A 14,277-nucleotide genomic window follows, 5' to 3' on the forward strand; every position below is an offset into this window, starting at 1 on the left:
TAACATTAGGAAGGAAGGGTGATTTCCCTTTGGTCATTTAGAAGATAGGTATGATTTCAACTATGCCACTTAGGTGGGCACAGTCACATAGGTAAGTGCCACTTTCTCCTCCATTGGAAAACAAACTACTACCCTTTTCACACTACTGAGCCAAGTCAAACTGAGCAAAGCCGAGCTATACTGAGCTGACCTGGTTATGCATCCACCATAGTTGCTGGAAGCGTGCTGGAAAGGACAATGTGAAAATAATATATCCGAGCCAGTACAGTACGGTTCAGGTTGTCCCCTATAGTGTCAATCAGGCAAAAGACTCAGTAGGTACGATGCTGTTCTTGCGCATTTCATGTGATACCGCTTCACTCAGTCCTTCAAGTGTCGGCGCGACAATTTTAACATCAAAAATCAGATTAGACCTTTAAAAGGGGCCTCACATTAAATGGTATCCCATATCAATATCATAATAGCATGAGGTATATGTCTTTTACAGAACAGTTTATTACCTGTCTTGAAGTTCAGATGTTATTCTGATGCATTTTTAGCTTTCAACTAAATGCATTTTTTGCATCCAATAATGTGTTTTTCAGATGACTGACTAAATTTAACCTCATGGTTCCCATGTCCAACAGACAGACCTAGACCCAGACACACCCACAAATACAATTTTCCCCCTGCAATATTGCACTGCTGAATGAGTGTGAGCTGGCTGTGCAAAACCTGTAAACACAATACTGTAGTCTGTTTTGAGACTGATACAATTATGAACTGGAAGGTCTTTCTCTAATCACTTGTGGGGGTTCCCTAATGATGACAGAAGCAACAGTACAACCATTCCATGTTGTTAACAGCAAACCAATAGCATGTATTGTAGGCTAGCCATTTTGTGAGGCGTGTTTATTCAGGTTTTCACCACTATTCACTGATAAGCCCATTAAGGTTGCTTGCTGACACTGATCTGCCCATACGCCTTGGTTAGTTCGTGTGGAGCTAGGACGTTAATTGTAAAATAAGATTAATATATTTTGTAAGACAACAGATGGTGTCACACTGTGGACAGCATGCACAATGAACCCCACTAGTCCAACTGGGCGGGGGGCCTTCTGTTTCTGCATGACCGGCCCTCAGATAGCACAATGAACTCCCTACTCATCATCTGTACATGGACCCCATAATTGGCTTAAATGAAATATGACAGGCCAGGATAGAGGGGAAACCCAGATGCAAACAGTTACAGGTGCTCTTGGAAAGAACTCCCCAGCTTGCTGCTGTAGCCTAAAATGTGTCCTGCCCTCCGACAACTTAGCGTGTTAAAAAAAGAAAGGTAACAGAAATATTCAATATAAAAAAAAAATATACATTGAGAGATAAGCATGAACTCTTTAAATAAGTAGAAGCAAAGAGAAAAACGGCAGCAGAGCAGTAGAATGAACAGATTTCTTTAAGGCTATAAATCTATGGTTCAACAAATGCCCCAACTTGTAAAGTAGCAGTGGTGTGCACCTCGGTCACCAGATTCCTCATGTCATGAAAAGTGCGAATGTTGCAAAATGAGTGCATGCATAGTCGCTGTTATCATTTAGTTGCATTGCCCGTCAGCAATGTTGTATACGCGGCAATGCTGCATACCGACTCGCAAAATCCAATTGGCAATCTGTCATGTAATTAAAAAAGTTGATATGCAAGTCAACAGATATGTGGCGAGGCGGTTAAAAACTAGAGGCTGAATCACTTGAATCCCTCCATGCCTGCTTGCTTGAGCTGGCCGTACATGTACATTGCTAACGTTATGTTCAAATTGGGCTTTGAAAACAAATTTGGGAGCGTTCCTTCACAGCTAGCAGGAGTTCACAATAATAGCCTATTCCTCCGTCCATGACGCCAAGGCAAAAATCCAATTTTCGTAACCACAGCGGGCCTCCAACCTGCAGATTCCCACGCTGTGTTATAGGCTAGCTACGGGTGGGTAACAACTGGCTATAACGTTAGCGACATCTGTTGTCCTGTGCTATAGCTATTAACAGACTTGTTGTGCGCCGAGGAATGAGCGATATCCAGGTAATCTGGCAGTAAGAAAATATGGGAAACAATTCGATAGCTCTAGCTAGGAAATAATAACAAACGAATTTACCTAAATCATCCATGGTGGTAGCAGCAGGAGTCGGTTCTACACTGCAAACCGGGACGGTTGTCCTTTGATTCGATTGTTGGTAGCTCTGATCTATGTCTACGCTCTGGCTTCTACACAGAAATTCCAGAGATCTGAATGCAGCAAATAAGTTTTCAATTTAGCTGCTGCCTGCTACACTCGATGAGGAGACAAATGCAGTCATGGGGACACGCAGCTCGCCCCCACCTGGAGCCTCCAAGTTTTACCAGTAGGCTGGTGCATTTAAACTTTTAGCGATAGTCTGCCATCTAGCGCCAGTGGGCGAACTAGGGATGTTGTGATTAAAGCTATAATATGGGATTAGTTTTTCAGCGAAATGGCAGCCCCGCCACTTGGTTTCGGCTGAGGGAAGCTCAATATTTGGTAAGAAGATAAATGACACGCACACAATTACAATTTCCAACCAATGTCTATTTCTGTTTATTGTAGGCATTTCGTCCATGTAGGCTGGGAAACCCTGGCCTAAATAATAAATCAACCCGATCTTATGTTGAGCCATTTACGACAATCTTTATAACGCTGATGAACGTTTATGATTGAACAATTGGCAATGCGTCCAAAGTGATCATCGCGGAATGATTTAAGAATTTTAAAAAAGTGTTCTAAAATCTCCTGAATATCTTTATTTTCGATCCTCGCTAGCACAAGACCCAGACTAACATGATTCCATTACATTTTATAGCGCAAATAATTTACCAGTAGGTTACTCAAATTTAGAAAGAAAAAAAACGAGAATACATTGGTGAAATACTTATTAACAGTGAGATAAGTTAAAACAATTATTCACCAACAAAAAAGTTGAAGGCTAGGTGGCCTACACTGGTGAGTAGTGCTATCTCATCTGAAAAATGGTTTGTTGTAGCCTGATAGGCCTGTCATTGATTTAGGCCTGTCATTGATAGGCCTGTCATTGATTTGCCTGTCATTGATTTAGGCATGTTGTATGGCTTGATCAAGCCTTTGAAACAGACTACCATTTGATTATTTACCATTTGATTATTTATACAATAATGTCACAGACAGGCCAGAATTATGTCCAAAAATATTCAGAGAAAGAAGGAAAACCTTCATGAGCAATACCAGCGACTCCTCGTGGACAATGACAGTTACCTGGTTGCCATCCGGAAACAGAAGGAACACCTTGGCTGTCTGGACACCAAGGTAAGACCAATCAGAATGACTGTTGCTAAATTACTTGCTAAAGCTCTCTCAGATCAGTCAGTGGGATGGACAATGATAGCCTGGTCCCAGATCTGCTTGGCATGAAAATGACCTATGGTTATATAGGAGTAGGGAAGGCAGCACAAACCGATCTGGGTGCCAGGCTAGGATAAATACTTTTTTACATGCTAATATTCCTCTTCCTCAGATGAAGGAGATGCAGAGGAAGAAGGAGATGGGGGGGTAGGATCCACACCCTGAGGAGACCCCTTCACAGAGGAAACACATCCGCATCATGGAGGACCACGTCAAACAGATGCTGCAGTCATCATCACCACACAATCACATAAACCTACATCCATTACGCACTCACACAATCACATAAACCTACATCCATTACGCACTCACACAATCACATAAACCTACATCCATTACGCACTCACACAATCACATAAACCTACATCCATTACGCACTCACACAATCACATAAACCTACATCCATTACGCACTCACACAATCACATAAACCTACATCCATTACGCACTCACACAATCACATAAACCTACATCCATTACGCACTCACACAATCACATAAACCTACATCCATTACGCACTCACACAAACCTACATCCATTACACACTCACACAATCACATAAACCTACATCCATTACACACTCACACACACACAAACACATAAACCTACATCCATTACGCACTCACACAATCACATAAACCTACATCCATTACACACTCACACAATCACACTAACCATTTATTTGTTGTGTTGGCTATGAAGAAAGATAAATTAAGGTCGTTCACCATTGAAACAAATTGTAAATTCCTGTCTAATTAAGGGGGCGGCTCTCCCATAGACACCAATAAGATAGCAGCTGGGTCTGGTCTACTTCGGTCATTGACTTCCATTGAAACAGAAAAAAATAGAGAGTGGATGTCTCACTTCCTCTTCGCTCTCTGCTATGAATCAATACTGAACATCAAAAGGATTCTATGCAAGATGTAGCCTAGCCAGTATGTAATGTTGATTATTAAATGGTCAAATCTGATTGGCCGAGAGGCGTTCCGCGTTCGAAGTTGTTCTAAAAAGAGCCAGTTTGTAATGTTCTGTGTAGTATGTTAAATTCCTCAAGTGTGTTATGTTCCTCATCGGCCCAACTGGTTTGCAATGTGTGATGGGATTTGAGCATCCTTTCTATATTGTTCTTATCCTGTGGTCTTGCAGGCTATTAGAAGCTTTGACAAGCTGCTCACCAGGAACCACTCGTTGCGTGATGAGATTGACCACTTGCAGCGCCAGAGATGCACCTTAGCCCATATATACCAGCATCTGAGCAGAGAGCTGCTGTCCCAGCACAACTTCATGGAAAACCTCGTGGAGAAGTCTGTCCTCGCCTACGACCAGAGGTCAGAGCCACAAACACTGTCTGTGTGTGCGTCTTATGTTTTGATTAAGTGTCTGTTTGTTGTGTGTTTGTGGTGTGGAGAAGCCTTTTCTTGTGCCTGCCCAGCTAAGAAATGTGGGCTGTGTGTGTGTTCTAGGTCCGAGGCCCTGGCTCACATGCTATCTGTGAGGGAGCGTAGCAAGAAGGACACATCCCTCTGCCACACTGAGATGACTGAGCTGAAGAGGGTCATCGATCACGAGATCAAACTCCGCAGCTTCATGGTAAAGAAGTTCTAGGAGAGCGCCCCCATGGGTGAGGACGAAGAGGCCAAAAAGAGAAGTACGTTCTAGAATATCATGCTTAGCATTATAAATCCTACAGTTGTTCATTAAATGTTTGATTGTTTAGCATAGAGGCTAGAGCCGCCCCTTCTTGAGCTACATCAGCCTTATTGATCAATGCTTCATGGCAGTGTTTTGTCATTGGTGCAGAGACCAAGTAGGCTCAGCGTGAGCGAATGGGAGGAGAGAGTCTTGAGACGTACCAGACGGTGCACCGGCTGCTCGTGAAGGTGGGCGGCGACAGCGACCTGCGTCAGATTGGCAGGAATTTTGTGGAGAACGAGGAGAAGAGCTTTGTTTACTTCAACTACATCAACGAGCTGAACAACAATAGCACCATGCTGAAGGACCGCATCAACAAGCTCAGGGTCTAACACACACACACACACAGGATGGGAGTTCATGTGTTGTAAACTTGTTAAACTAGACAAGTTCAAAGAAAACATCTAAATGATATATTTTTTCCCCCACCCCTCTATACTGTTAGTATTGTAATGGCTCTAGCTGTGGCTATACAGTATGACTGTGTTCTCCTGCTCTCTCCACCACAGACTGAGATCCTGCGCTTTGAGCTGGAGAACAAGCAGTATGATCAACAGTGGGAGGGCCAGCTCAAGGAGCTGGAGGTAAGGTTTTTGGAAGTTTGACTGTGCACAACTTAACACAGCTCTAATGGGTCTGCTGATGCTTCCTTGTGCATTTATCTGTCTGTTTTCCCCGACCATGCCAATCAGTTTCTCTCCCCTACATCTCGTTTCCTTTTTGTCTTTGGTCCCTCTCAGGGAGAACTGGAACAGCGTCGTGGCCTGGCCAATAATCTGGAGAGCCAGTAGACTGTGGTTCTGAAGTTCTTGGACCAGCAGAAGACGGCCATCGCCCACCTGTTTGAAAATATGAAGTGTAACCCTGCTCCTATCACTGGCAAGCTGGGCTGCAGCTCTCAGGTCACTGATGACAACGTCACCCAGTTTATCAGTAGGTGGACATTGTTGGACAACCCCTCTCTCTCTCAGCCGGCTGGTAATGCTAAAGCTCTAAGAACAAAGATTTTAATGAATCCCAAAGAAAGATTCCCTAACAAGATATTTATAAGCTATTACTGTGTAATTACCATTTTACTATGTCATTTCTAAGTAAATACCTGGTCATTTCTGTACCGTCAAATAAAGTGCAACCAAATTGGCAGTATATGTAACACTCACACAATAGCTCACATAGGCAAAGCAAAGGTGGAACATGTGGAACTAACCAGACTTCTAGAATGAGGGACACATACAGTGCCGTGAAAAAATATTTGCCCCCTTTATGATTTTCTCTATTTTTGCATATTTTTGATACTGGACGTTATCAGATCTTAAACCAAAACCTAATATTAGATAAAGGGAACCCGATTTGACAAATAATAAGAAAAAAAAGATACTTATTTTATTTATTTAAGTAATAAAGTTATGCTACACCCAGTTCCCCTGTGTGAAAAAGTGATTGCCCCTTACACTCAATAACTGGTTGTGCCACCTTTAGCTGCAATGACTGCAACCAAATGCTTGCTGAAGTTGTTGATCAGTCTCTCACATCGCTGTGGAGGAATTTTGGCCCACTCTTGCATGCAGAACTGCTTTAACCCAGTGACATTTGTGGGTTTTCAAGCATGAACTGCTCGTTTCAAGTCCTGCCACAACATCTGAAAGCATCCCCAAACCATCACACTACCACCACTATGCTTGACCATCCTACTGTTATTTTATTTTACTTCTGCTCTTCCTACTGTTATTTTACTTTAATTTATTTTACTTCTGCTCTTTTTTTCCTCAACACTTTTTTGTTGTTTTATTCTACTTTTTTATTAAAAATAAATGCACTGTTGGTTAAGGGCTGTACGTAAGCATTTCACTGTAATGTCTGCACCTGTTGTATTCAGCGCATGTGGCCAATAAAATTTGATTTGATTTGGTATGAGGTTCTTACTGTGGAATGCAGTGTTTGGTATTCGCCAGACATAATGGGACCCATAGAAAGGCCACAATATAATATTGCAGTTTAGGCGCAATTTAGATTCTGGACACCTAATGGCAGCAGTGTGTGTGCAAAGTTTCAGATTGATCCAGTGAAGCATTGCAATACTGGACTATTTTGTATCAAGTCTGCCCAAATGTGCCGAATTGGTCAATTGGTCAAGTACATAACTATAGAGAACATACAAAAATGATATGGTAATACAAAATGTAAGTTTACGCACTCCCAGGAATGTCATACATGATGGATCATTATCTTATACACTAACTTTCACACATCTAGATGGCTGGGCGGGGTGGGTGTGGAGCCAGAGACAGCAGGGGTCAAACTGTAGAACCCAGTTCCTACATTTGAATATAAAAATTGATTTTATCAAACAAAACTATGCTACATCTCATCTCTGGGACCCTTAGGATGACAAATCAGAGCAAGATTACAGAATGTAAGTACATTATTTACCTTCAGAGATTAATGTATCAAACCAGTGGCCGTGATACGTTTTTTGTTGTTGTGCACTCTCCTCAAATAATAGCATGGTCTTTTTTCACTGTAATAGCTACTGTAAATTGGACAGTGCAGTTAAATTAACAATAATTTAAGCTTTCTGCCCATATAAGACATGTCTATGTCCTGGAAAGTTTGCTGTTACTTACAACAGTCATGCTAATCACATTAGCGTACGTTAGCTCAACCGTCCCGTATACGGGACACCGATCCCGTAGAGGTTAAAGCAGTTCTGCATGGAAGAGTGGGCCATAATTCCTCCACAGCGACGTGAGAGACTGATCAACAACTACAGGAAGCATTTGGTTGGGGTCATTGCAGCTAAAGATGGCACAACCAGTTATTGAGTGAAAGGGGGCAATTACTTTTTCACACAGGGACATTGGGTGTTGCCTACCTTGGTTTATGAAATAAATGAAATAAGTATGTAATTGTTGTGTTATTTGTTCACTCAGGTTCCCTTTATCTAATATTAGGTTTTGGTTGAAGATCTGATAACATGCAGTATCAAAAATATGCAAAAGTAGAGAAAATTAGAAAGGGGGCCAATACTTTTTCACAGCACTGTATACAATGCCTTCGGAAAGTATTCAGACCCTTGACTTTTTCCATATTTTGTTACGTTACAGCCTTATTCTAAAATGGATTACATTTTTACAAATCCTCAGCAATCTACACACAATACCCCAGAATGACAAAGCAGAAACAGGTTATTTACATAAGTATTCAGACCCTTTGCTATGAGACTCGAAATTGAGCTCAGGTGCATCCTGTTTCCATTGATCATCCTTGAGATGTTTCTAAAACTTGATTGGAGTCCACCTGTGGTAAATTCAATTGAGTGGACATGATTTGGAAAGGCACACACCTGTCTATATAAGGTCCCACAGTTGGCAGTGCATGTCAGAGCAAAAACCAAGCCATGAGGTCGAAGGAATTGTCCGTAGAGCTCCGAGACAGGATTGTGTTTAGGCACAGATCTGGGGAAGGATACCAAAACATTTCCGCAGCATTGAGTAAAAGGCACATGACAGCCCGCTTGGAGTTTGCCAAAGGGCACCTAAAGACTCTCAGACCATGAGAAACAAGATTCTCTGGTCTGATGAAACCAAGATTTGGCCTGAATACCAAGCGTCACGTCTGGAGGAAACCTGGCACCATCCTTACGGTGAAGCATGGTGATGGCAGCATCATGCTGTGGGGATGTTTTTCAGCGGCAGGGACTGGGAGGCTAGTCAGGATCGAGGGAAAGATGAACGGAGCAAAGTACAGAGAGATCCTTGATGAAAACCTGCTCCAGAGCGCTCAGGACCTCAGACTGGGGCGAATGTTCACCTTCCAACAGGACAATGACCCTAAGCACACAGCCAAGACAACGTAGGAGTGGCTTCGGGACAAGTTTCTGAATGTCCTTGAGTGGCCCAGCCAGAGCCCGGACTTGAACCCGATCTAACTTCTCTGGTGAGACCTGAAAATAGCTGTGCAGCGACGCTCCCCATCCAACCTGACAGAGCTTGAGAGGATCTGCAGAGAAGAATGGGAGAAACTCCCCAAATACAGGTGTGCCAAGCTTGTAGCGTCATACCCAAGAAGACTCGAGGCTGTAATCGCTGCTTCAACAAAGTACTGAGTAAAGGGTCTGAATACTTATGTAAATGTTATATTTCAGTTTTTTTATTATTAGAATAACCTGTTTTTGCTTTGTATTTATGAGGTATTGTGTGTAGATTGATGAGGGGAAAAAACTTTTTAATCCATTTTAGTATAAGGCTGTAACGTAACAAAATGTGGAAAAAGTCAAGGGGTCTGAATACTTTCCGAATGCACTGTAGCTAAAGGTAATGTCACCCAATTAATTATGATAATGTAAAAAATGCCCTATTACTAGGCTATTCAAAATCAAATACACTATGTAACCTGCCTTGCACAATCAATGAACCAACAGCATCGCCTTGGCTATACGTTTTCTCCCAGACTCATGGATAGAAACTTTGGAGTGTACTGTAAGGTAACCAACCAGTCCATCCAGTATGCATAATAATACAGTCCACCTTCAAAGGCGATTACTAGAATTTGTTTAATTTTGGAGTATAGGCTAGACCAATTATGTACCAAAGACATCTTAAATCAGTTTTGTTGTATGTTTTTCTGTCATGCCTAATATGCAGTAGGCTATTTATTGTATAACGGCACAATCATAATTTTAATTCAGGTTTTTCTTCTGGGCTTTGGCTCATGAATCTATGCATAAGATCTCATATGCACACAGGTGTTTTAAATCAATCATCACCTTACAAAGCGCTGTCCATTTCGTTGTGTTAGGCTTTGAAACAACATCCACAACAACCATGTTTTACATTGTTTCAAACTGCTGTTTAACTTCTTTCTTCAAATTGATCATCAAAGTGAGGTGAGTTTTAAAAGTACTATAGGCCTACTATATTGATGAAATGGGTTTGATGTGATTTTCGATTGCATTTGCATTGATGTCAGAGTGGTTAGAGGAACAATAGAGCGCTGAATACCAAGTCATTAGGACCTGATGGTCATTAGCAAGTTGGCTACTACCAAAGCATGTGCAGAATGCATAAAAGAAGATTACCGTTAATCAATGGTCACGTGGAATTTTACTGTGGTCATGACTAATATGGTCACCACAACAGCCCTACACACACACTTTTGAACAGGTTTGTTCCCATTATCGGTGGAAATACCACAGCTCATCTAGGCCCTTATCCCTAGTCCACCACCCCAGGAACGATGCTTCATTTTGGGCAATGAAATAACAAACAGTGGGTGACTCAGGGCTTTGCACCTCTGTGTCAAGGACTCCCAGCATGGCCAGGCATCAGCTCATTGGAGCAACAACAGGCTTTAGGGGGATCATTGGCTGGCAGCTTATTGTCTGCCTGTTTGATGCATCATGCGGTGTAACATTACCCTGTCACGTCATCACATGCACTAAAATAAACCGGGGCTTTGTCTTTCCAAACCAAACCCCATTTTTGGACAGAGTGTCAGGCCCCTCTGTACCTTGAAGCCCAGTATGTTGTCAGAAGACCGCCATCTCTGCTACCTCACTGGCTCCTCTCTAAATAAAGAAGGCTCCATGCTCTTAGTCTTAGGGGATCCATCATACCCTCAGCTGCTGGGCAGGACTGTTGCCAAAACCAAACTAAAAACCCTGAATCAGTTTATAAACTGTTTGAAAAGCTCTTCCTCACTGAAGAGATCAATTGAACCTCACAAACTCGCATAGTGGGCTGCTAGTATTAGGAAAAGTCTGTTACACACTATTTACAACCCACACTGATTGTGATTAACCTCTGATGCTAGTGATGAAACCTTACAGCGTGAAGGCATATATTTTTAGTTTTGCCTATTTACAACACAGGGTGGCGGCAGCAGCTATGTGATGAACTTGGACAAATTGTTAGAGGTTAATTGAATAATTGAGGGAAGCATACAGCCAAAGATATATATACTAGATTTATTGAGTTGATACAGAATGTCACTTTTAACAGATGACATTTGTTCTAATATGTCATCAGTCAATCAAGTAAACAAAGAGCATCTAATAGCTGTTATGCTCTCAAAGGACCTGCTTCAAAATCTAAATGTATTATCATAAGGTGCAAGAAATAACAAATGGAGGATCTTTCGACAAAAGACACGAGTTAAATTGATTTATTGAACAGTGATCAGATTGTATAATAGCTGTAGCCTGAATTCAACCATTGTCTGAGGAGACCATTTACACACATTTGGCTTGACAGTTGGCTTAACCCAGAGTTTCCCAAACTCGGTCCTCGGGATCCCAAGGGGTGACCGTTGTGGTTTTTGCCCTAGCACTACACAGCTGATTCAAATAATCAACTAATCATCAAGCTTTGACAATTTGAATCAGCTGTGTAGTGTTAGGGGCAAAAACAAAAACGTGCACCCCTTGGGGTCCAGAGGACCGAGTTTGGGAAAAGCTGGCCTTAACCACTGCTGATGAGGGGCAAACATATTGCATCACAAAAGGAGGCCAGTTGAAAAGTGTCAAGCCTTTTGTAGGAGGTAGAGGTCAGTGAGTTTCCCCCTGTTCCTTTTCCTCCTCTTCCACTGTGGCGCTGCACCTGATCTGATTAGGTAAGTGGGTGGGGCAAGCACACAGGACCGTGGATGGAGCCTGGAGATGATAGATGTCAGCCGATCTGTGTTTTGACCATAGAAATAGAAGCTCTAGATTCTCTCTAGTCTAGAGCTTCTATTTCTATCTCTTTGACAGACACGCTAAAGGAGCAGGGAGTAAGTTAGTTACTCCTGGTCCTTCTCTTCTCCGTGTGTGATGATGTGCACAAGGTTTTTGTAGTCTAGGTTTCCTGCCACATCTGGTGGGAAGGCTACAAACATCTGTTCCATCTGAGAAAACCAGCGAGAAGATTTTGTGACTCAATCACTGACGCACACATCATGCTCTTCACAACATATTCAAAGCAACACGCAACATGTTTATGCATGAACTATGTTGTGTTACTGATTATGAGTGGCTATGAGTTATTTAATGAAAATGGCTTGTCTGCTGTATTTCGATAGTTGTGTGTGTAGGGTATATGGCTTAAAGTGCGTTTAGTGTAAATTGGTTGGGCTCTAACCTCTTCAGGAGTAAATCTGTCCGCTTGTGTCGTCAGCATCTCTGTCACACTGAAGTGGAGCAAGAACAAGGCGTTTAGGATTACATTAACCATCTCCACAAAGCCTTTACCCTATAGACCCGTTTACACACACACGAGTACTCACAAGTCCTTCCTCAGGACCCCTTTTCCTTCGGGGTCAAATACTTTAAAAGCGTTGAGGATAGTCTCCTCTGGATCAGCGCCTACACAGAGAAAACGCCATATTAGAACTAAGTTGATGGGAGGCAGACGTGGACAATATAGGAGTACAACATACAAAATTCAGAGGGAAAATGCCATTCAAATTAGGATTCAGGCAACACATCTGGTAAACTTTTGGGAGAAAGTGACATTCAGTACTGTTGCCAAATGTAGCAGGACGTTTAACCAACTGAACGCATCCCTTGTTTGCACACTTCACCTTTCAGCTTCTCCCCGAACATGGTGAGGAAGATGGTGAAGTTGACGGGGCCAGAAGCCTCTTTCAGCATCTCATCTATCTCCTCCTGCTTCACGTTGAGCCGCCCTGTTACAGAGACATGGGTCAGTACCAATTTCTTTAGTTAGGCCAGGTCGTTATTTAAAACGGGAATACGTTCTCACTGACCCAACTGATCAAATAGATAAATAATAGAATATATCTTCAACCGACCCAGTGCAGCAAAGGTGTCCCTCAGGTCGTTTTTGTCAATGAATCCATCTCTGTTCTGGTCCATGATGGTGAAGGCCTGTCAATATGGAGGTTAACACTTAATGGGAGACTCCAGTAACTAGAGTTTGTCTGTGTGTGTATGTGCTGGGAGGAAAGTGACAGTAAATCCCATGGGCTACAGTTGGAGCCACTCTGCATATCAAATCAGTCTATGTGCCGGTGTTTGGTCAACTGGTATCACCGCCAACTTCGGACCCCACGTTATCCCCATGCCAGAATATGGGGTTCTCCTCCCTCACATTTCTCCCTCTTTCCTTCCAACTATCTAAATAAATATGAAATATGGGAAAGAGAAGACGAGGGATTCATCTATAAATCTTTGTCAAAATGATCCCATCGATGCTCTTTGGAACATGGATCTCTGGACATTCCATTTTTCTAAGCCTTTATTCTTAGTTACTGTATTTGTACTATGTTACTCCCTGGGGTTTAAGAGTGACATCCAGGCCAGGGCATGTTTCCCATTCTATCGCCAGCCCTGCATAATCACCGATGACATGGCCTGAATGCCTGGCCGTGATTTAAAGAGCAACACTGCTCATACCACACGCCTGGAATTCATGGCAAGGGTAGAGAGACAGGTGGACAATGGACAACTCATGAAAGATGATGGACAGAGGGACAGGTAAACCTACAGGCTTACAGAGATGCCCGATTCACACTATAGGGCCAAACCGAGCCAAGCCGAGCTGTACTAGGCGGCCTGGTTAAACATTCACCATAGTTGCTGGAACTGTGCTTGAAAGGACAATGTGAAAAGAAAATGTCTGAGCTAGCATAGTACAGTTCGGGTCCTATAGTGTGATTCAGGCTGAACAGAAGAGGCAGAATGGGTTGGGCACTAGGACGATGACAAACAAACCAGACAGACAAAGGTGCAGTGGGATCGATGGACTGTCTTCATGGTAATAAGGGGAGAGACAGATCCTTACCTCCTTGAACTCCTGGATCTGAGACTGCTCAAAAATAGAAAACACATTGGAGTTGGAGTCTGCTGACTTCTTCTTTGCCTTCTTGGGTGCCTTTGGAGAGAGGTGGAAAGGAGAGGTATATCCATAAAACATGGTGGGCTGGAGCAAAAGCATCCACATACTGTGGTCTTCCAGGAGCAGATCTAGCCAGATTTATACTAGCGCCAGTGTATCCACACAATACCAATGTTACGTTTGGGATAGAACTGTTTTTGCCAGGACCATGCCTTGAACTAACTAAACTAGATACTATGATTTAAGGCGTTATCCTGCCCAACTTAAAATACTTTACATGTATGAAGGAAACATACGGGAAATACTGAACAGATATAAAATCATAGATATA

At 42.5% G+C, this 14,277-nt stretch overlaps 2 protein-coding genes and 1 pseudogene across 3 annotated transcripts in view; 1 reads left to right on the forward strand and 2 right to left on the reverse strand.

Annotated features, from left to right (window-relative positions):
* Nucleotides 1-2,281, reverse strand: part of LOC311138409 (paxillin-like) — a 50,124-nt gene extending 47,843 nt beyond the window's left edge. The window contains exon 1 of the mRNA XM_084173080.1: nucleotides 2,126-2,281. Coding sequence (XP_084029206.1) covers nucleotides 2,126-2,138 — 13 coding nt within the window. The 5' untranslated portion in view covers nucleotides 2,139-2,281. The remainder of the gene's footprint in view (nucleotides 1-2,125) is intronic.
* A 915-nt stretch (nucleotides 2,282-3,196) lies between these two features.
* LOC311138829 (coiled-coil domain-containing protein 63-like) lies at nucleotides 3,197-11,889 on the forward strand (annotated as a pseudogene). Its single transcript has 8 exons — nucleotides 3,197-3,325; nucleotides 3,534-3,649; nucleotides 4,575-4,748; nucleotides 4,884-5,068; nucleotides 5,221-5,438; nucleotides 5,622-5,696; nucleotides 5,853-6,045; nucleotides 11,861-11,889. The product of its transcript is annotated as a coiled-coil domain-containing protein 63-like (transcript).
* Nucleotides 11,890-13,979, reverse strand: LOC311138109 (myosin regulatory light chain 2, ventricular/cardiac muscle isoform-like; the record flags this gene model as incomplete). The annotated part of the gene is made up of 6 exons (XM_084172772.1): nucleotides 13,893-13,979; nucleotides 12,901-12,976; nucleotides 12,670-12,774; nucleotides 12,373-12,451; nucleotides 12,228-12,276; nucleotides 11,890-11,994 (listed from the first exon to the last, which is right to left on the reverse strand). Exons 2-6 carry the CDS (start codon nucleotides 12,962-12,964, stop codon nucleotides 11,890-11,892), a joined length of 402 nt encoding a protein of 133 aa, XP_084028898.1. The 5' UTR covers nucleotides 12,965-12,976; nucleotides 13,893-13,979.
* Between the last annotated feature and the right edge of the window lie 298 nt (nucleotides 13,980-14,277).

The sequence above is a fragment of the Coregonus lavaretus genome (genome assembly GCF_964263955.1).
Source record: "Coregonus lavaretus genome assembly, chromosome: 12".
Lineage (NCBI taxonomy): Eukaryota > Metazoa > Chordata > Actinopteri > Salmoniformes > Salmonidae > Coregonus > Coregonus lavaretus.